The sequence below is a fragment of the Oratosquilla oratoria genome, chromosome 5 (genome assembly GCF_046742065.1).
Source record: "Oratosquilla oratoria isolate Oo_2021 chromosome 5, ASM4674206v1, whole genome shotgun sequence".
Classification (NCBI taxonomy): domain Eukaryota; kingdom Metazoa; phylum Arthropoda; class Malacostraca; order Stomatopoda; family Squillidae; genus Oratosquilla; species Oratosquilla oratoria.
In genome coordinates this window covers 35,013,889-35,036,099 of record NC_134781.1, presented here as the reverse complement: position 1 = coordinate 35,036,099, position 22,211 = coordinate 35,013,889, and the positions used below count along the sequence as shown (strand labels likewise).

General features: G+C 40.0%; 1 protein-coding gene across 2 annotated transcripts in view; it reads right to left on the bottom strand.

Annotated features, from left to right (window-relative positions):
- LOC143025457 (uncharacterized) overlaps positions 1-22,211 on the bottom strand; it is a 43,686-nt gene that overhangs the window by 4,993 nt on the left and 16,482 nt on the right. For both annotated transcript variants that reach the window (XM_076185147.1, XM_076185148.1), the window contains 3 exons: positions 16,971-18,674; positions 9,055-9,185; positions 2,816-2,949 (listed from right to left, as the gene is read on the bottom strand). In XM_076185147.1, the coding sequence (XP_076041262.1) occupies positions 2,816-2,949; positions 9,055-9,185; positions 16,971-18,674 (1,969 nt within the window). The remainder of the gene's footprint in view (positions 1-2,815; positions 2,950-9,054; positions 9,186-16,970; positions 18,675-22,211) is intronic.

Sequence of the window (22,211 nt, the reverse complement as noted above, 5' to 3'; positions counted from 1 at the left end):
TGTTGTTTGCAGACGACACTGAACTTGTAGCAGGATCAGAGGAGGGATTGAGGAAGTTGGTGACAGAGATTGGGAGAGTGTGTGAAAGAAGGAAGTTGAAGATAAATGTGGGTAAAAGTAAGGTTATGAGATGTACAAGAGGTGAAAGTGGCAGCAAACTGGAAGTGAGCATTAAGGGAGAGCGACTAGAGGAAGCGGATAGTTTTAGATACTTGGGTGCGAATGTGGCAGGAAAGGGAGGAGTGGAGGTGGAGGTAGAATGTAGATTGAGAGAAGCGAGTAAATGCCTTGGTGGATTAAAAAGTGTAATGAGGAATAGACATTTGGGAATGGAGGCTAAGAGGAGATTGTATGAAGGAGTGATTGTGCCAACAGCACTGTATGGGGCAGAAACATGGAACATAAGAGAGGAAGAGAGAAGGAGATTGAATGTGTTTGAGATGAGGTGTCTGAGAAGTACGATGAGGGTTACTACACTGAATAGAGTGAGAAATGAGGAGGTGAGGAGAAGAACAGGGGTGGTAAGGGAGTTGGGAGATAGGATGGATGAGAGAGTATTGGTATGGTTTGGACACATGGAAAGAATGAGTGAAGAAAGATTAGTAAAAGAGGTATGGAAGGCATATGTGGAGGGAGTGAACATGAGGGGGCGACCAAGGATGAGATGGATAGATGGGGTGAAAGGGGCTTTGGGGAAGAGGGGAATGTCTGTTGAGGAAGGATAGGAGAGGACAGAAGACAGGGGTGAATGGAAAATGATTGCATATGGATGATGTGATACATGAGGAGGAATGGGTGGGGGGATGGGGGGTGAGGTAGTATGTGTGAGAAAAATTTGACGCAGCCCGAAGGGATTTCTCCCCGTCTTCTCATTTTCTGCAAGGGGGGTCGCCAATTTAATGAAGCGACCTTGCTGTGAATGTGCTGTATCTTGCAACACTGCTTCTGACCCAGGGCACTGGACAAGATACAGGGATGACCCGTCATCCAGGAGGTGCCAAGATAAGAGGGAGGGTAGAGGGTGGAGGGGAGTGCAGTGTATTAGGGATGTAATGGGTGGGAATGGTTTTTATGCCTTTGTTTTTTGGCTACTTCCCTTGTAAGGGGGAAGAAGCCTTTGTTGTATGTATATGTTTGTATGTATTCTTAGGGATGTGCTGAGCTGGTAATTGAGTCTAATGACAGACAGTAGCAGCTAATGGCAGAATTTGAAAGGGTTTGTGAGAGAATAAAGTTGAAACTATATGTGAGCAAAAATAAAGTGATAAGATGCACAAGGAATGATTATGGTGTTAGGTAAGATGGGAGTCTGAAGGGCACGAGGTTGAAGTTGGACAGTTTTAAGTATTTGGGGTCACAAATGGTGGTGGAAGGGAGAGTGGGGGTGAAAAAATAGAATAAAGGAGGCAAATAAATGAAAAAAATAACAAGAAATAAGTATCTAGGGATGAACACATAGAGAAGATTACATGAAGGGGTGATTGTGCCAATGGTACTGTATGGAATGGAGACTAAGAGTTTGAAGGAGACGAGAGGAAGAGCCTAAATATGTTTAATGTAAGTGTCTGAGAAGTATGATATGTGTTGTGAGGATGAATCCTACGATATGTGGTGGTGAGGTAGAGAGCAAGAATAAAATGAGAGCTGTCAAATAGGGTAGATTAAAGTGTGCTGAGGTTGCTTGTACTTACATATACCAATATGTTTGTGCATATGGAAAAAATAAAGAAAGACAAATAAAAATGTGTACAAGTGGATGGAGTGAACTTGAGAGGATGACTAAGAGTGAGGTGGATGGATGGGATAAAGGGGACATTGGAGACATGAGAAATGTCTATCAAGCAAGGAAGAGAGTGCAAATTATAAGAGTGAATCGAGAGTAGTTATGCATGGATAAATGACACAGCTTGAAGGGATGTTCTTGCCTGTTCTATAAAATGTTAATTGGATAAAGGAGGATGGGGAGATAGGGGTGATCATGCAATGAAGTGCTGGACAGTAAACCAGCTTCAGTTGTTGGGCCTCCCTTATATGGAGTAAAGGACCTACTGGTATATATATTTATATGTTTGTATATATGTATGGAAGGCAGAGGAGGAGGGAGTGAACATGAAGGTGCAACCAAGGATGAGATGGATTGGATGGGGCACTGAGAAAGAGGGGAATGTTGGTTGGGGAAGGGAAAAGACAGAAGATAGGGGTGAGTGGAGAATAGTTGTGTATGGATGATGCTGTGATACATGGAAGGGAGTGAGTGGGGGATGGGGGGGAGGGAGTATGTATGAATTATATTAGGACACAGCCCAAAGAAAAGAGGGAGGGAGGGGTGGTGAATGGGAATGGAGTATGTGGGATGAAATGAAATGGGTGGGAGTGCATTTATGCCTTTGACTTTGGCTACCTCACTTGTAAGGGGGGAAAAAGCCATTGGTATATGCATGTATGTATGCATGAGTTATATGGTTAAACCTATACACATATATTGACAATATACATACACACATACATATACCAAAGGCTTTTTTTCCCCTCACCAAGTAGGTAGCCAAAGTAAAAAAGCACAATTCCACTCCTACCCATTTCATCCCCACCCATTCCATTCCCATTCACGACACCACTTCTCTCTCCCTCTCCTCTTGGCTCCTCCTGGATGACAGGTCATCCTTGCATCTCACCCATCACCCTGGGCCAGAAGCAATGCAGCAAGACACAGCATATCCACAGCAAGGCCACTTCATTTAATTGGCAACCCCCTCTCTCTCCTCTCATGCAGAAAAAAGAAATATATATACCATATCAATCTTTAAATACTCACTTTTCTTAAGCAAATGTAATGTATTCCGTCTCTCGTGGTCTGGCAGAGGCTGATGACCTGGAGGGCAATCATGGTCAATTGCAGCAGCAGCTTCCTCTGCCAGCTTCTGCTTCTCCTTCCTCTTCTGTAAATACCTGTAATGTGAACCATAATTCTCATGAAATAATATAGCCTCTCAGCACAGCAGTCCTCTACAAATTTTGTTGCAACTAATGCCTAACACTCTTCTTTTTTTTTCTTTTCTTTTTTTTTCAATTGAAACAATTCTTAAATTGAACAAAAATCCTAAGTGAATGGGTACGAGAACCAGACAAAATCCGCAGGAAGTGTTTAGAAGCAGCGGTCATTCATGGAACCAACACCATTGAACAAAACAGGGGCATGTTTAACATCTCGCCCCACATAATTCCCCTAATACCCATGGCCAGCAAAATTTTAAATATTTAAACCACCCTTTGTGAACATTTCGCCCACGGATGTTTGGGCTAGCATTCTCAACCTTTCCCAGTGTTCAATCTCCCCCTTCTCCTCCTCCTCTCCTCCCCCTCCTCCTCTTCCTTTCCCCCCTTCTTCTTTTCTCTCCCCATTCCCTCCTTTCCCCTTATTTAATCTCAAGCATATGTATCTCAACTTGTACTTGAAATAGCTGTAATAAGTGAAACGTCGTACAAATAAAGGCTCCGTCCTCATACGGTGTTTAACTCATCAGTCTTGTTGGCAACTGCCACTTTCATGAAAAAAAAAAAAAAATCCTAAGGTTCTTCGTCATGTCCTTGCAGATAAAATGTAGCAATTTATCTAATCTTTGGTAATGAAAAGATTTCTGCAGCAAAAATAGAATTGATATAAAGTTCATTATCATCAACTTCTATCAGCATTTTTATACTCTTATTTTCATCAACTACAATTGCCAATTATTAATTATGAAACATTAATTATCATTAGTTATCACTTATGTTTATCATAAATCTTTATTGCTAGTTATTTTTGCAAATTCTTATAACCTATCATCATTATCAATTATCACCACCAATTATTGTTGTAAATTATCATCATTTTATTGTTAACATTATCATTAAAGTCGAACCTCGAAACCCCGGACCCGGAATGCCCGGGCCCTCGTATGACCGGTTGAAATGAACAAAGGGCGGACTTTTCAAGCAAAGTTCCCTATTTGTCCGGTAGGTGGCAGCGACGGCTGTACACGTGTACTCAAGCCCAGCCCAGTCAAGCCGCCACCAGGGCTGCTGTTTCGTAGAATTTTGTACCAAAACATAGTAAAATAACGGCATGTGGCAACTGCACAAGGACATAAGGAAATTTTTTCTACATATCAGCGGGCTGTTAAAAACATTCAAAAACTCAAAACTTTTGTTTAAAAATCATAGACCTAGATATCAAGTAATAAATGGTACATCAAAATATGACTTTTATTGGTAATTGCGTTACTTATAAAATATCATACCCCAAAAGATACGTTTCCACGGTGTAGAAAAATTCTACGCTAAAGTTTCAGCTTTCTTTTAGCGATAATAAAAAAAAATATATATATATATATATATATATATATCTTACTGAATATGTTAGGGCATGGGGGCCTTATACACATTCAAGAATAAAAAAAAACTAGAACCAATATTACCCATACGTATACCGCTACGAAAATCTACAGGGGTTAGGGCGACATTTTCGATGATCGGACTTTTGGCATGACCAGACCGCCCTTCCCCCCAATTAGTCCGGGCTTTCAAGGTTCGACTGTAATTATGTTCCTCAATTATACTGAATTAATTTCATCAATCATCACTGATTACTATTATCAATTATTACATTCAATATCTAATTGCCAATTATTCTATCTATATACCATAGGCTTCTTCCTCCTTATAAAGGGGGTTGCCAACCAAGGCATGCATCCACCTCTCACCTATTCATCCACTTGTTTCTCTTTTATCTTATCTCTTCATGGATGAAGGGTCATCCCTGTCTTCCACCCTCTACCTGGGTCAAAAGCAATGCAGCAAGACACAGTACATCCACAGCAGTGTCCCATGGCTTTTCAATTATTATCATCAACTATCATCAACAATTGTTTACTGACAACACTGCGCTTATGGCAGGATCAGAGGGGGCATTAAGGAAGTTCATGACAGAGTTTGGGAAAATAAATGTAGGTAAAAGTGGGATGAGGTATATGGAAATTAGTAAAAGAAGTGTGGAAGGCAGACATGGATGCAGTCAATATGAGGGGATGACCAAGAATGACATGGATGGACAGGATGAAAGGGGCATTGAGCAAGAGGGGGATGTCTGTTGAGGAAGGGAGGAGGCAGAAGATAGGTGTGAGTGGAGAATGGTTGTGTATGAATGATACTGTGATGCATACAAGGGAGTGGGTGGGGATGGGGTTAAGAAGTGGGGGGTAGGGGGGGGTTGGGAGTGGTTATGTGTGAATATTTTGATGCAGCCCAAAGGGATTTCTCCCTGTCTTCAATTTTCTCCATGAGGGGGTCCATTAAACGAAGCTGCCTTGTTGTAATCAATTAATTAATTTAATTACAGCAAGGCAGCTTCCTTTAATGGACCCCCTCATGGAGAAAATTGAAGACAGGGAGAAATCCCTTCGGGCTGCATCAAAATATTCACACATAACCACTCCCAACCCCCCCTACCCCCCACTTCTTAACCCACTATCCCCACCCACTCCCTTGTATGCATCACAGTATGTTTTGGAAAGAAATTAAGAGAGGAAGAGGAGGCGAATCAAGTAGAGAAGAAAAGGTAAAAGGTGCAGATGGAGAGATGATAATGTAAGAGAAGGCAGTAAGGGGAAGATGGGCAGAATATTTTAGGGAGTTGCTAAATGTGAAGGAGGATAGGGAGGGAAAGATAGCTGCAGTGGGAAATGCTAAGAAAATGACCGTGATGAGTGAGGAAAATGGAGGAGAAATAAGGAAGGATGAAGTGAAGGCAGTTGTTAAGATGATGAAAGCAGGTAAGGCACCTGGTCTGGATGGATGCCATGCAGAATGTCTGTAAAAAGGAGGTACAGTGATGGTGGACTGACTTGTAAGGTTATTTAATGTTTCTTGAGAGGGTAGAGTGCCGGAGGAGTGCCTGTATAGTTACACTGTTCAAGGGAAAAGGGGACAAGTGTGAATGTAGTAGTTTCAGAGGGATTAGCTTCTTAATTGTAGTTGGGAAGGCTTATGGGAGGATCTTGATTGAGAGGATTAGGAGAGGAACAGAGGGAGTAATTGGTGAGGAACAGTGTGGATTTAGGACGGGTAGAGGTTGTGTAGATCAGATTTTTGTGGTAAGACAGATATGTGAGAAAGCTATAGGAAAGGGGAAGGATGTTTTTTGGGCCTTTATGGATCTGGAAAAGGCTTACAACAGGGTAGACAGAAAGGCACTGTGGGAGGTTTTGCGGATATACAGGATAGGAGGAAAGCTTCTAGGAGCTGTCAAGAGTTTTTATGAGAGTAGTAGAGCTTGTGTCAGGATTAGAAATGGAGAGAGTGGTTCGAGGTAAAGGTGGGACTTCATCAAGGATGCGTTATGTCGCCCTGGCTGTTTAACTTATACATGGATGGGGTAGTGTGAGAGGTAAATGCAAGGGTAGTGGGTCAGGGATTGGGGATGGTTAAAGAAAATGGAGAAAAGTGGGAGGTGAGCCAGCTGTTGTTTGCGGACGACACTGCCCTTGTGGCAGGATCAGAGGAGGGATTGAGGAAGTTGGTGACAGAGTTTGGGAGAGTGTGTGATAGAAGAAAGCTGAAGATAAATGTGGGTAAAAGTAAGGTGATGAGATGTACAAGAGGTGAAAGTGGCAGCAAACTGGAAGTGAGCATTAAGGGAGAGCGACTGGAGGAAGTGGATAGTTTTAGATACTTGGGTGCGAATGTGGCAGGAAAAGGTGGAGTGAAGGTGGAGGTAGAATGTAGATTGAGAGAAGCGAGTAAATGCCTCAGTGGATTAAAAAGTGTAATGAGGAATAGACATTTGGGAATGGAGGCTAAGAGGAGACTGTATGAAGGAGTGATTGTGCCAACAGCACTGTATGGGGCAGAAACATGGAACATAAGAGAGGAAGAGAGAAGAAGTTTGAATGTGTTTGAGATAAGGTGTCTGAGAAGTATGATGGGGGTTACTACACTGGATAGAGTGAGAAATGAGGAGGTGAGGAGGAGAACAGGCATGGAAAAGGAGTTGGGAGATAGGGTTGATGAAAGAGTATTAGGATGGTTTGGACACATGGAAAGAATGAGTGAAGAAAGACTAGTAAAAGAGGTATGGAAGGCAGATGTGGAGGAAGTGAACATGAAGGGACATCCTAGGATGAGGTGGATGGATGGGGTGAAGTGGGCTTTGGGGAAGAGGAAAATGTCTGTTGAGGAAGGACAGGAGAGGACAGAAGACAGGGGTGAATGGAGAATGGTTGTATTTGGATGATGTTGTGCTGCATGAGGTGGAATGGGTGGGGGGATGGGGGGTGAGGTAGTACGTGTGAGCAAAATTTGACGAAGCCCGAAGGGATTTCTCCCCATCTTCTCCTTTACGCATGGGGGGACAGAGAGGGGGGGGGGGGTCGCCGATTTAATGAAGTGGCCTTGCTGTGGATGTGCTGTGTCTTGCGACACTGCTTCTGACCCAGGGCAGTGGAGTGTATTCAGGGATGGAATGGGTGGGAGTGATTTGATGCCTTTTCCTTTTTGGCTACCTCCCTTGTAAGGGGGGGAAAAGCTGTGGTATATGTATGTATGTATGTATGTATGCCTTGCTGTAGATGTGCTGTGTCTTGCTGTATTACTTCTGATCCAGGGCAATGGGCAAGATGCAGGGATGACCCACCATCCAGGAGGAACAGAGAGGGAGGGAGGGAGGGAGGAGTGGTGAATGGGAGTGGAATGGATAGGAATGGAATGGGTGGGGATGAAATGGATGGGAGTGGAATTATAGCTTTTGACTTTGGCTACCTCTCTGGTAAGGGGGAAAAAGCAATTGGTATATGTATGTATCATCAACTACTATGAAATCATTTCAGTCAACTATGTTCAATCAATTTTGTCATTATTCTTATCACCAATTATTATTGTCACATCATCAATTACCCTCAAATATCATTGTAAATTTTTATTGTCACTTTTTAATGTCAATATTTGGTCTAATCCTGTTATAAATGCTAACATTAAAAATCTCTTTGAGCCTTCTCCCATCCATCTGACTAGCCATCCTAGCCTCCATATTTCAATGAAGACAGCTGCTTATTCTCTCAACCATCACACAATCTCCAGCTGTCCATACACATCAAACATGCATTGAATGAAAACCTTCATTTTTTTCTTTATCTTTGTAGAATCCTATTGATCATTCTCTCTTATTTCTTGGTAGTGCTAATCCATCAACCTCTAAAAAAACAGTATAAAACTAGCCAGATCTTCAATACTCATCATCTTAGCTATGACACCACATTTCCCTTATTGTCACATAAATTGATAATTCTATTACTTAATTTTCCTTTTCCCACCATGGCAAACCTGTAGATAGCATATAGGATGATTATTTCAACAACTAAAATAAAAAAAAACATTCTCTCGCACTTACAAATGGTAGTCCAGGTAAATAAAGTTTGTTCCAAGGTCAAATCACCTGTTTACCACCTTGGCACAAATTTTTCTTGTTCCCACTAATAACAAACTTCCCAACTACTTCCTACAGGCATACTTACTGGTAAAGCCACTACTATGATAAACTACCAAACTGTTTTATTGACGTGGAACAAAATAAAACCATGAACTCCCTATCAACCTTTGATATAAAACAAAAATGACAACTTAACCATAAACCTTTCCCACCATACTGACACTGGTCAGCCTCTAGTGTTGCCACACCAAAATTTTTCATAGTATCTAAAATTCCCTAAAATCACCAGATACCATCAAAACTACATATACCAAATTACACTGCATTCACATAATGAACATTTCAGTTAATGAACAAATTCAAACAAATTATGTTCATATACAGACCCTACTGTGTACGCATAGAAAAAATCAAGTATTCTTAGAATTGTGGCCATTATATGTTCAACTTCTAGATTAATTTTTTCATCATCTGCATTCATAGGCTATATACATATTCTAATCATGGAAATCATAGCATCATATTGGGCAAATATATGAATCTAGATACAAGTTATAGGTAAATATAAAGAACTTGGATGATACACAAATTACCTTGGAAGTTCTCCTTTCTTGTATGTTTCAGGCAAATGACTAGTCTTAGATACATTCTCATTCAGAGAAGAATGCTTCAAGATAGATTTATTCTGTTTTGATAAGACTGTTTTACTACTGCTCATGGGCTCCTGTCACAAAAAAGAAGAAATTAATCATAATTCATACATAAACATTCTGTAAAGAATTAAATATGTTCTTTCCTATGGTAAGGATAACTAAGAAAAAATATTTTAATTGTATTACATACATTTACATAGTTTCATATTCATTGATGGAAAAGCTCATTGCAAACCAGTTCTGTGTTAATTTGGTCTTCCACTTAGCTCCAATGAATTTGTTTTGACTCTTTAGCCAACCTTGATGACTTTACAACATCATAAACCCAAATCTAAAAATGTTTCTGTATCTTAGATTCCAATACATGAGAAGTTGCAAAGTGTATGTAGTGAGCAGACTTATCATTCCCAATTCAACCTTCTCATAAACCTACTCTTCTGTATATTAAAGGCTTCTTCCCCCTTATAAGGGAGGTAGATATGGTAATCAATTAGTCTATCATTTTATTAATACTTTTGCTACACATCACCATCTCTCTTGAAGAAGGCCCAGGCTTTCTGCTGCAGGGGGAGCTTCCCTTAAATAAATTAAATCACCAGGTAGCAATCAAGATAAATGTAAAAATCATATAATAAGATAAAAGGCTTTATCAAGATAGATTTATCTGAAGGAGCTGAAGAACATTTCCTGATTGAAGCCAGAATAAAGGTACATCATAAAATGTGATGAAAATATTAAAAGCAATATGAAATATTACAGCTTTGCAGCACTCCAAGAAATTTCATTGCAAACATAGAATATCAATTCATTTTCATTTCTATATTCATTCCTATCCCACATATTTACTCTCATCTCTTGCATGTTACCTTCAAAGGTTTTTCCCCTTATAAGGGAGGTAGCCAAAAAACAAAGGCATAAAATTCACTCCCACCCATTCCATCCCCATATACTGGGTGTTCAGGATAAATATAATAATTATTTTATCTTCTGTCATTTCAGAACTATTATATGGTTCAGAAGCGTGGACAATCAGCAAAAAACTGAAGGAAAATTTAGAAGCAACAGAAATGTGGATATGGAGACGAGTATTAAGAGTACCACGGACAGCGAAGAAAACAAATGAAGAAGTATTGAGAGAAATGGAGACAGATAGGGAATTGATGATAACAATAAGGAAAAGACAGTTGCGATTCTTAGGACATATAATGAGGAAGGAAGGGTTGGAAGAGGTGGTGATGACGGGAATGGTAGAGGGAAGGAGAGCATGAGGAAAGCAGAGGGAGAAGTATATGGACGGGCTGATGAGGGCGACGGGAAAACAACTCAAACCAGCACAGATGTTACAAGTAACTAGGGACCGTGAACGGTGGCGCTCCATGGTTGCCGAAGTCCATGAGGATATGGCACGACGGTAAGGTAAGGTAAGGTAATAGTGGTAAAGTGCAATGGATAGCTGATTGTATGTACTATTGGTGGGTGTGAGAGCTAGAGAGCATGGACAAAGGGAAAACACTGGAATATTGGAAGAGAATAACCTGCATCATGATGATTCATACCAGATTAAAAAAATTAAAAATCTTAGCTAAAGCTCAAACCTTCTTGAATACTGTGAAGGCTGTGAGATCTGTGCTGGAGAATTATGATGGAAATGTAGAAACAGTGGCTAGCAGGAAGGATCATAGCAGGCATTCTGACTCTGTCTGCACAATGAAATTCATTGAGAAGCTGCAAAAAAAAAAAAAAAAAAAAAAAAAGGTGCAGCAAGATCCAGGCAAGGCAATCAAACCTTGGCAAAAGAGATGGGTGTCGGAGTGGTGACTATGAAGAAAGCACTGAATGAGGATCTTCACTACTCCTTATACAAGAGGTGCAAGGGCCAACTACTCACCACCAAGGCCCAAGAAAACCACCTTATGAAAGCCAAGAAACTCCTCAATAAGGTCAAACACCCAGTTGAGCCAGGGATGCTCTGGTTCTTGTCAGACAAGAAGAACTTTTGCCAGGACCAGTTGCCTACAGTCCACATGAAGTCCCACACTTCATGAAGACCAAGTTCCCTCAAACTGTGATGGTGTGTTTCCAGTGAAGGCCACATCATGCCACCCCACATCTTTGAAGAGGAACTCAGACTCACTTCAGATGGCTATACTGAGTTGCTGTCCACTGCTGTCAAGTGATGGGTGGAGAGGATGGCTATGGGAAGACCATATGTGTGGCAGCAGGACTCAGCTCCATGTCACACCTCCAGGAAAACCCAGAAGTGTCTGAGAACTTCTACAACTTCACCAGTCCCAGCATCTAGCCCCCTAACTCACCTGATTGCAATCCCATGGACTATTATGTGTGGGGCACAGTTGAAAAAGACACCAATTATACTGCCTGGAACTCCCAGGATCAAACTGATGTTCAGGTGTCTCTCAAAGGACATTGTGAAGGCTGCATGCTGCAGGTTCAGGTCCTGCCTGGAGGCCATGGTGGAGGCTCAAGGCAGATTCTTTGAGTGAGCTGTATTTGGCAAAAGATCCTCTAAGAGATGCATTTTGAATTTTGAGAATACATCAATTTTTAGCCAAGATATGATGTTTTTCTTTCCTTTCCAAAAAAGTGCCAAATTTATCCCAAACACCCTGTACTCCACTTCCATCCACTTTCCTCTCTCCCTCTTATCTTGACCCCTCCTGGATAACAGGTTATTTTTGCATCTCACCCACTGCCCTGAGTTAGAAGCAGTGTCACAAGATACAGCACATCCACAGCAAGGCTGCTTCATTAAATCAGCAACCCCCCTCTCCATTCCCTCATGCAGAAAAAGAGAATACTAAGAAATCCATTCAAGATGCATCAATTTATTTTTCACACATACTCCCCCATTCCCCATCCCCCACCTACTTCTCCTCATGCATCATTTATATACAACCATTCTCCATTCATCCATATCTTCTGTCCTCTCCCATCCCTCCTCAACAGACATTCCCCTCTTTCCCAAAGTCCCTTTTACCCCATCCATCCATCTCATCCTTGGTCGCCCCCTCATGTTCACTCCTTCCACCTCTGCCTTCCACACCTCTTTTACTAATCTTTCTTCACTTATTCTTTCCATGTGTCCAAACCATCCCAATACTCTATCATCAACCCTATCTCCCAACTCCCTTTACACCCCTGTTCTCCTCCTCACCTCCTCATTTCTCACTCTCTCCACTCTATTAACCCTTATCCTTCTCAGGCACCTCATCTTACACACATTCAAACTCCTCTCTTCCTCGCTTATGTTTCATGTTTCTGCCCCATAGAGTGCTGTCAGCACAATCAATCCTTCATATAATCTCCTCTTAGCATCCATTCCCAAATGTCTATTTCCCATTACACTTTTTAATCCTCCAAAGTATTTACTTGTTCCTCTCAATCTACATTCTACCTCCGCCTCCCCTCCTCCTTTTCCCACCACATTTGCACATAAGAATCTAAAACTATCCACTTCCTCCAGTCTCTCTCCCTTAATATTCACTTTCAGTCTGCTGTCAATTTCTCCCCTTGTACATCTCATCACCTTACTTTTACTCACATTTATGTTCAACTTCCTTCTTTCGCACACTTTCCCAAACTCTGTCACCAACTTCCTCAATCCCTCCTCTGATCCTGCTACAAGCACAGTGTCATCAGCAAACAACTGGTTTATCTCCCACTTTTCTTCATTTCCTTTAATCATCTCCAATCCCTGACCCATTACCCTTGTGTTTACCTCTCACATCACCACATGCATGTATAAATTGAACAGCCAAGGTGACATAACACATACCTGGTAAAGTCCCACCTTTACCTCAAACCACTCACTCTCTCCATTTCTGATTCTAACACAAGCTCTACTATTCTTGTAAAAACTTGACTGCTCTTAACAGCTTTCCTCCTTTCCCATATATCTGCAATACCTCCCATAGTGCCTTCCTGTCTACCTGTCATAAGCCTTTTCCAAATCTATAAAAGCCCAATAAACATCCTTACCTTTTCTTAAAGCTTTCTCACATGTCTTACCACAAAAATCTGATTCACGCAACCCTTACCTGTCCTAAACCCACTCTTCTTCACCAATTACTCCCTCTGTTCTTCTAATCCTCTCAATCAAAACCCTCCCATAAGCCTTCCCAACTACATTTAACAAATTGATCCCTCTGAAACTACTACACTCACATTTGCCCCCTTTTCCCTTGTAAAATAGAGCTATGCAGGCACTCCTCCAGTCCTCCGGCACTCTACCCTTGCTTAAACAAACATTAAATAACCTCACCAGCCAGTCCACCATCACTGTATCTCCTTTTTTCAGACATTCTGCATGTGCCCAACCCAGGTGCCTTACCTACTCTCATCATCTTAATAACTGCCTTCACCTCATGTTTATTTCTCCTCCATTTTCTTCATTCATTATTGTCATTTTCTTAGCACTTCCCACTGCAACTACCTTTCCCTCCCTATCCTTCACATTTAGCAACTCCCTAAAATACTCTACCAATCTTCCTCTTACTGCCTTCTCTCCCATTAACGTCTTTCCATTTGTACCTTTTACCTTTTCTTCTTTACTTGATTCACCTCCTCTTCCTCACTAAATTTCTTTCCAATACATTTTTTTATTACTTTCAATATTTTCTGTCATATTCTTATCCCATTTCATATCTACTCTCCTCTTTGCCTCCTTTATCTTATGCTTGACTTCTCTTTTCTTTTCTTTGTACCTCTCATATGATTCTCTTATTTTATTTTGTAACCCATCTGTGAAAGTTGCTCCTTCTCTTCTCCAACCTTCTTTGCCTCCTCATCCCACCTCTCACTACCCTTCCTTCTATTTCCACCTGTCCTCCTTGTTCCACACACTATTTTTGCACACCTTGTGACTCTCTCCCTGAACCATCCCCATGTCTCTTCCACTCCTAGCTCTACTTTATCCTTCACTCCCTTCCACTCCTCTCTCAGCTTCTTGTACTCCTTCTCCTTTTCTTTCTCATTTAACCACTTCACTTTAAACACCTCCTTACCTTTTGTCCTTTTCCTCTTTCTCCATCTATCCTCCACTCTCAACTTACCTTCCACCAAAAAATTACCTGATATTCCTCCACTATCTCCCCTTAGAACATGTACATCCTTAACTCTTCCTAGTATACTACTGGTTACCACTATACTGTCCATTAATGCTCTACCACCCTTCCATCCACCACTCTCTCCCATGTGTACTTATGCTTGACTTTCTTCCTAAATACTGTATTTGCTATCATCAACTCTCTAGACACATCACCATCAACCCTCCACTACAATTTTTTCCTGGAACTCCACACTTACCAACGTCTACAAAATACTATAAATTTCAAAGCAATTTTTCCCTATTTTTTTTTCATAGGATCCAATCTTTTCCTCCATATCAATTCTGAAACCCAAAACAACAACAATAATAAAAATATTCCAGATTTCATTCTGATACTACATCCAAAGCAGAACTGGATGTAATCTTCTCTATTACCGTAACTTGTTTTTTGAATTTTAAATTTTGCTCCATATCTTGTCTTCTTCACTATGCTATAGTATCCAGAAATAGAATTTAACCATTTATTTCTTTTTCAAGAGTAATCTATATTCTCAATTCTATGTCATTCAACCATGCTAACTTCTCAGGTTAATATCATTACGTGCCACCACCAAAACATCATTTATGTATTGCCCCTAGTACACATTCCTGCCTGTGAGTTTGACATAATTATTTTCTTATTCTTTCAAGTATAAATATGATAGTATTGAGATTAAGAGTCCTATAGGTAACCCATCATGATGGAAATATTCTATACCATTGAAAACAACTAACTTGAAGCCAATTCATAAGGAAACCAACTTGATATGGTCTTCCTTCGTTACTTGTAATTCATCCTTAACAATATGTCTTTAACAATGTTTATGATATTATCTATGGCCCCTTCTGTGAACATATTGATAAATGAGGCTTGAACATCAAAGTTAGCCCATTTCTTGCTAGTCTACCCAGTAATTCTGATGAGTTTTTCAGGAATATGTTTAGTTTATGTGCTTTATGTAAACTTCTCATGAGTGGGGACCATGGCACTTCTAATAAACCTAACAGACCCTTACCTCTATTTGTCCAGCTCAATAGGAATCTCACTACCTTACTGAACTTCTCTGCCTCATCTTATGCAGAGCTACTGCAGTATTTATCTATTCATAAGTACACCAGTTCCTTCCATATTCAAACTAACTGGGATTGTATCCTACCATTATGACATGCCTGACATGTGATCCACATGCATACAAGAGGGTACCTGACAGGCACTAGTGTTTGGCAATACTTCCAATCTTGCTAACCTTCACATTTCCTAATCATTATTATCTGACTCAGACAATGCAGCACACCTTGCCATTGTCCAATGAAGCTACTGACACAAGTACCTAATGTCATTAGACAGTTCACTAACCTTTCCTTATACCTACCAAGCTACATTATCATGACTCCAATACATACATCATGTCAAGGCACATCCACGAAGGATAGCCATCCATTACAATGCAACTAATACACACACACATGTATGTCGGCGGATACACGGCGCAGATTGGAACTCAGGAAAAGAAGTGCAACCTTCGTGGATCTCAACGATGAGGGAGTACCTTGATGTATTAGTAGGGAAGGGGGAAAGCTCGTGGTATAGTGGGAAGGTGAAGAAATAGGAGAGAGGGATAACTGAGGAAAATGGAAGGAAATGAGGAAGGGGAAGAACGGGCCCCGGATCTTAGGGGAGGTGTAAACAAACAGGGGGCAGAATACACAGACAAGGAACAACAAGGAAGCAGAGGTGTCAAGAGCAGAAATATAGATAATAGCAGCTCAATGGAAAGAGAAGATGACTTCTTTTACAGATTTAATGAGGGAGGAGGTGAAAACCTTCCCCGAATAGTAAATCTAGAGGAGAAACTAAAAAAAATTAACAAAGAATGGGAGGTTAGGTTTAACCAGTTAACTCTAGTTACCCAAAGAGTTGATAAACTGGAAGAACTAAAGAAAGAGAATCAAAATCTAACTAAAGAAATAGAAGAATTAAAAAGACAGTTAAGAGAAGTAAAGAAAGAGAATGAGGAATTAAAGAAGAAGAATAAAGAAAACAAAGAGTCCATAGCAAAAGAGGTAAGTGGTTGGAAAAAAGTACAAGAGAACAATAAAATTGAATTTAGAGGTATAATGGAACAGCAGATGAAAGAACAAACTAAGGACACAGTTATTAAAGTGATGAGGGAGAAGGAGAACATAGTAAGAGACTTAGCAAATAAAAAGAAATGTATAATTATATTAGGGATGGAGAAGTATAATCCAAATAGGACTACAGAGAGAGAAAGAGACAGAGAAAGAGAGAGAAGACAGATAGAGGTAGAGAGAGAAAGGGAGAGAGAGAGAGAGAGAGAGAGAGAGAGAGAGAGAGAGAGAGAGAGAGAGAGAGAGAGAGAGAGAGAGAGAGAGAGAGAGAGAGAGAGAGGAGAGAGCAAGAGAGAGAGAGGAGAGAGCAAGAGAGAGAGAGAGAGAAAGCAGGAGAGAGAGAGAAAGCAGGAGAGAGAAAGCAGGAGAGAGAGAGAGAGAGAGGAGAGAGCAAGAGAGAGAGAGGAGAGAGCAAGAGAGAGAGAGAGAAAGCAGGAGAGAGAGAGAAAGCAGGAGAGAGAGAGAAAGCAGGAGAGAGAAAGCAGGAGAGAGAGAGAGAGAGAGAGAGAGAGAGAGAGAGAGAGAGAGAGAGAGAGAGAGAGAGAGAGAGAGAGAGAGAGAGAGAGAGAGAGAGAGAGAGAGAGAGAGAGAGAGAGAGAGAGAGAGATGGGCAACTTACCTTTGTTAGGATTGGGGAGGAGGTTCCAGCACTTGGGTGCTTATGAGACACAGGGAAAGGAGACCTGGCAGCTGACTGTTTGCTGTGCATAGGAGATGGAGACCTGGGAGTTGAATTCTCAATGGGCACTGGTGATGGAGACCTCACAGGTGAATGTCTTAATAAAACTGGAGTGGGTGATCTTGAGGTTTGATGTTCAAAGAATGTAGGTGAGGGAGACCTGGAGGGTGGCCCTTGAAGGGATAAGGGTATGGAACTGATCTGCTCCTCAGAACTCCTCCCCATTGTTGCTACTACTGAAGTACCCTCACTGGGGTCTTCATAGTTTTTGGTCACAGGAAGAAGAGTATCATTAGAAACATCTAATGATAACCCTTGTACAGACGGATGTGTGGAGAGCTGATCTAGATCACAGGTAACAAAACAGTTGTCAAGATTTGTATGGCTCTGTTCAGGAGAGTATTGCCTGGGACTTATTAAGTTATCATTATTATTTTGATAATTGAACTCCCGTGGATCAACATCTACAATTTCACCCATACCCTTCTTTATTTGAGAACGATCTTCTCTTGGACTCAGTAAGGTTCTGGTACAATTAAGGTCCAAGGTTTCATTAATACACGGGTACCCTGGATACATATTCTGTTTGGATTTGCTAAAAGCCCTTTTTGGTGCCTGCTCCCTATCACCAGTATTTCTAGTGACTTCAGTCTTGGCTATTTGAGACAAAGGATTACGGTGATTCTGTGCATAGGACAGGTCTTCAATATCTGGTTTCCTTGTAAAACCTACAGTAGTCTTACTTCTCTGCAATGGATGAATATTATTGTTCTTACAGTTTGGCATATCAGTTTGAGGTGCTAGTCTCCTTTCACCAACTAAAGTAACACCATTACCCTGTTTCTGTAAGTTCCTCTCCCTTGAGGAACATCTTATTTTTCTCGATGGGACATGTTTCTCATTGGCACTATGGATTCTGGAATTACTCCTCCTTTGATTACTTACTATTGGATTGAGGTGTGTAGGTTGTTCCTGCCTGGTATTCACTATGAGATCAGCACTTGATGCTCTGGTTAACCTGTGACTTCCTGGTTGACTTACATAGAGAATACCATCTCCCTGTGACACATTAGAACGATGTGTGAGTACATCAGTCACACTACCCATAAGAGAAGCTGAGCCTCCTTTCATCAGGGCTCGATGCTGTCTCTCTATATTTCTGTAATGAGACTGAATGTCTATCTCACATGCTGGTCGTTGACTCTTAATACGCTTCAGTATGTCATCCATGCGGAATTTCCTTATCTCAGGAGTTAAAGTGTAAGTTTGAGAAAAATTATGATGAGTTCCAGCAGGAGGAGCTTCTAAATCATTTGCAGTTTGATGCACCATATTTGGAACTGCAGTCAAACCATTTCTCAGGTCTGTACGAACTTGAGTTTTGGGGGAGGAAGGACGGCTTCCTTGATGTGATGCAGGCCTGAAACCTTCACATGATCTCTCTCTTCTCAATCTAGTGGATGCTTCACTATGAGGATTTTGATGAATATCAGGCATCATCACAGAATTCTGAGACTCTCGACGGGTGTCTTCCCGTTCAGCAGAGTGGTCATCTGGCATTGAGAAATAATCTGAATGGGCACTGCCTAACCTCTCCTTGTTCAAATGACCATATTGTTCAAACTCTCTATTACCATTATGAGCCTGTGCAAGAAGAAATATACAAAACACATGTCACTAAATGAATTCAAACTAAAATAAAATACAAAAATTAAAGCTAACTTCAACTGATTATCACAATTATCTTGATCAAAACCAGCAAATAAGTAGAAATTTCCCACCTAAATAATAATAATCATATAAATCTGCATTAAACACATATATAAAAAGAACAATAATCAAATATACCTTTAATCTTCTATGATCCAAATAAAGAATATACATCACTACACATTAGATAATAAAAATACAAGAATAACAAATTCTAAGTATCATTTCAACTAGTGTATAATGAATCAGAATTCCATGATAAGGATTAATTGCAATTTTTTATAAATTTACTATTACTGACTGTGTATAAAGGATACTGTGATGCAAGGACGGGAGGGGGGCAGGGATTGGTTATGCATGAATGATATTTTGACACAGCCCGAAGGGATTTCTCCCTGTCTTCTTTTTTTCTGTATGAGGGAATGGAGAAGGGAAGCTATGAGTTAAATAAAGCAACTTTGCTGTGGATGTATTGTGTCTTGGTACACAGTTTCTGACCCAGGGCAGTTGGGAGGATACAGAGATCCATTATCTATGAGGAACCAAGATGAGAGGGAGGAAAGGGTATCCATGATCAAAAGTGGATAGTGAAAAGGATTGTGGCATAATTATCAGTAATGATCTCAAATCATCCAAGTAATGTATTTCCACCTCAGAGAAAGAAAATAAGATTCTAGGACTGATTGCATGACCTTTTCACTTAAAAGTCCATCTGTCATTAACATACATACATACATACATATACATACATACATATACCAAGGCTTTTTCCCCCTTACAAGGGAGGTAGCCAAAAAGGGAAAGGCACAAAATCATTTCCACCCACTCCATCCCTGAAAACACTCCACACCCCTCCACCCTCCCTCCTATCTGAGCACCTCCTGGATGACGGGTCATCCCTGCACCCTGTCCACTGCCCTGGGTCAGAAGCAGTGTCGCAAGACACAGCACATCCATAGCAAGGCCGCTTCATTAAATCGGCGACCCCCCCTCTCCGTCACCCCATTGCATAAAAGGAGAGGACAGGGAGAAATCCCTTCGGGCTGCGTCAAATTTTGCTCACACATTTGGAATATGCTGTATCTGTATGGTCACCAAATCTCATTAAAGACATGAACAGATTGGAAAATGTACAATAGCAAGCCACAAAACTGATTCCAAATATCAGAAGTAAATCAAATGAAAATTGACTAAAACATATGAATCTATTTTCCCTATAAAAGCATAGACTCAGGGGCAATTTGATACAGGTCTTTAAAGATTCTAAAGGGAATTGACAACATCAAAAGCGATGACATTTTCACACTGAATGCAAATCAGACAAGAAATAATAGTCTCAAACTGTCAGGAAGTAGATTTAATTTGGAAGCGGGGAGAAACAACTTTGACATCTGTGTAGTAAATACATACATACATACATATATACTTATACCAATGGCTTTTTACCCCTTACAGGGGAGGTAGCCAGTCAAAAGCATTATGCCTTTGTGTAGTAAATGAATGGAATCAACTTCCTGCAGAGGTAGTGCAGTGTAATACAGTTCAAACTTTTAACATTCATTTTGATAAATACCTAAGCAATATGCTGTAATGCCTGTCATTTATTATATTTCATTCTATCTATTTATTATTATTATTATTTTTTTTTTTATTATCTATCATCATTTACAAAATGCCTGAGAAGTATGGCAGGGGTTACTGGGCTGGATAGAGTGAGGAACAAGAAGGTGAGGAGGAGAGTAAGGGTAAAAAGGGAGTTGGGAGATAGGGTTGATAAAAGAGTATTGGGATGGTTTGGATATTTGGAAAGAATGAGTGAAGATATGTTAGTAAAAGAGGTTTGGAAGGCAGAGGTGGAGGGAATAGAAAAAAGAAGGGAAATGGATGATAAACCAACATACGCAGAGACAACCAAAAGAAGATTAGATATGAGTACGTATGAAATGTCTTTGGGAGTGGTTAGAAAGAAAATATACAATATAGAAAGTCCCAGATATGAAGACGAATCATTCCATGGATTCAGAACAGAAAGAGGTATTGACCTCAAAAACATACTAATAAACCAAGAAATATTTGAAATGAAAAGGGATATTGTTGAATGGAAAAGGAAACATAACCAATTATACAAAGAGGTGAGTGAATTGATGAAAGAAAATGCACTATTAGTTAGGGAACTGGAAGAAATGAAAAAGGAACTGGCTAAAGTAAAAAGTGATAATGAAAAGATGAAAAATGAAGACACAATTATAAATGAAACTTTGTTGAGGGAAGTTAATGAAAAGATATTAATAGAGGCAGGCAAAGTTGGTGAAAATATAAAAAAAAATCAAACATGATGGAAATAAAAAAACAAATGAAAGACAAAGAAAACCAAGAAATACTATTTAAAGAAATAGTCAAAGAACAAATGAACAAAAGTACAAAGGACACAGTGATACATACATACACACATGGAAAGAAAATCAAAAAACATAGCTATAGAAGAGAACTGAAGAAAAACAGTTTTCCTCATAGAGTTTTGGACACTTGGAACAAACTGGACAATGAAATAGTATGCGCAAAAACCATTCATGAGTTTAAAAACAAACTAGACACTGCGAGATACAAAGGCGGGACATCACGAGCATAGCTCCCCTTCCCGCAAAATACAACTAGGTAAATACATATACCAAAGGCTTTTTCCCCCTTACATGGGGGGTAGCCAAAAAGAAATAGGCAAAGAAATCACTCCCACCCATTTCATTTCCCATATCCACTCCCCTCCACCCTCCTCCATCCCTCCTATCTTGGTACCTCCTGGATGATAGGTCATCCCTGCATCCTGTCCACTGCCCTGCCCACTGCCCACAGATTTGGGAACTTAGAAAATTCTTTCAAGAAGCAAATTGGGAAAAATTTAATAATGAAGAAACAAAGGTGGAAGTGAAATGGACAATTTGGAAGGAAATCTATAATGAAGGAGTGGATAAGTATGTACTGGTACCTAGACAAAAACAGGAAAGAGTATATATATATAAAATCCTAGTATAATAAAAAGTGCAGAGGCAAAATACAGAAAAGATAAAGCCTGGAAAAGATGGAAAAGGGAAAAAAAATCTGAGAAATGGAAAATATACACCAAACTAAGAAATCAAAATTTAAAAATACATAAAGAAAAAAGAAATTATGAAAAGGACATAATAGACAAATGTAAAGATCAACCCAAATTATTTTATTGATATGTAAACGGCAAGCTAAAAAGTAAACAGGAAATACTTAAATTACATCAAGGTAACAGAGAATACACAGAAGATATAGAAATGGCAGGTTGAACAAACATTTCAAATCTGTATTCACCAAAGAGAAAAAAATCTACAAAACTATGACCAAAGACTTGAAGTAAAATTTCCTGCAATGAAGAAATTAAATATTACTCAAAATGAAATAAGGAATCAAATATTAAAGCTTGACATTCACAAGTCACATGGCCTA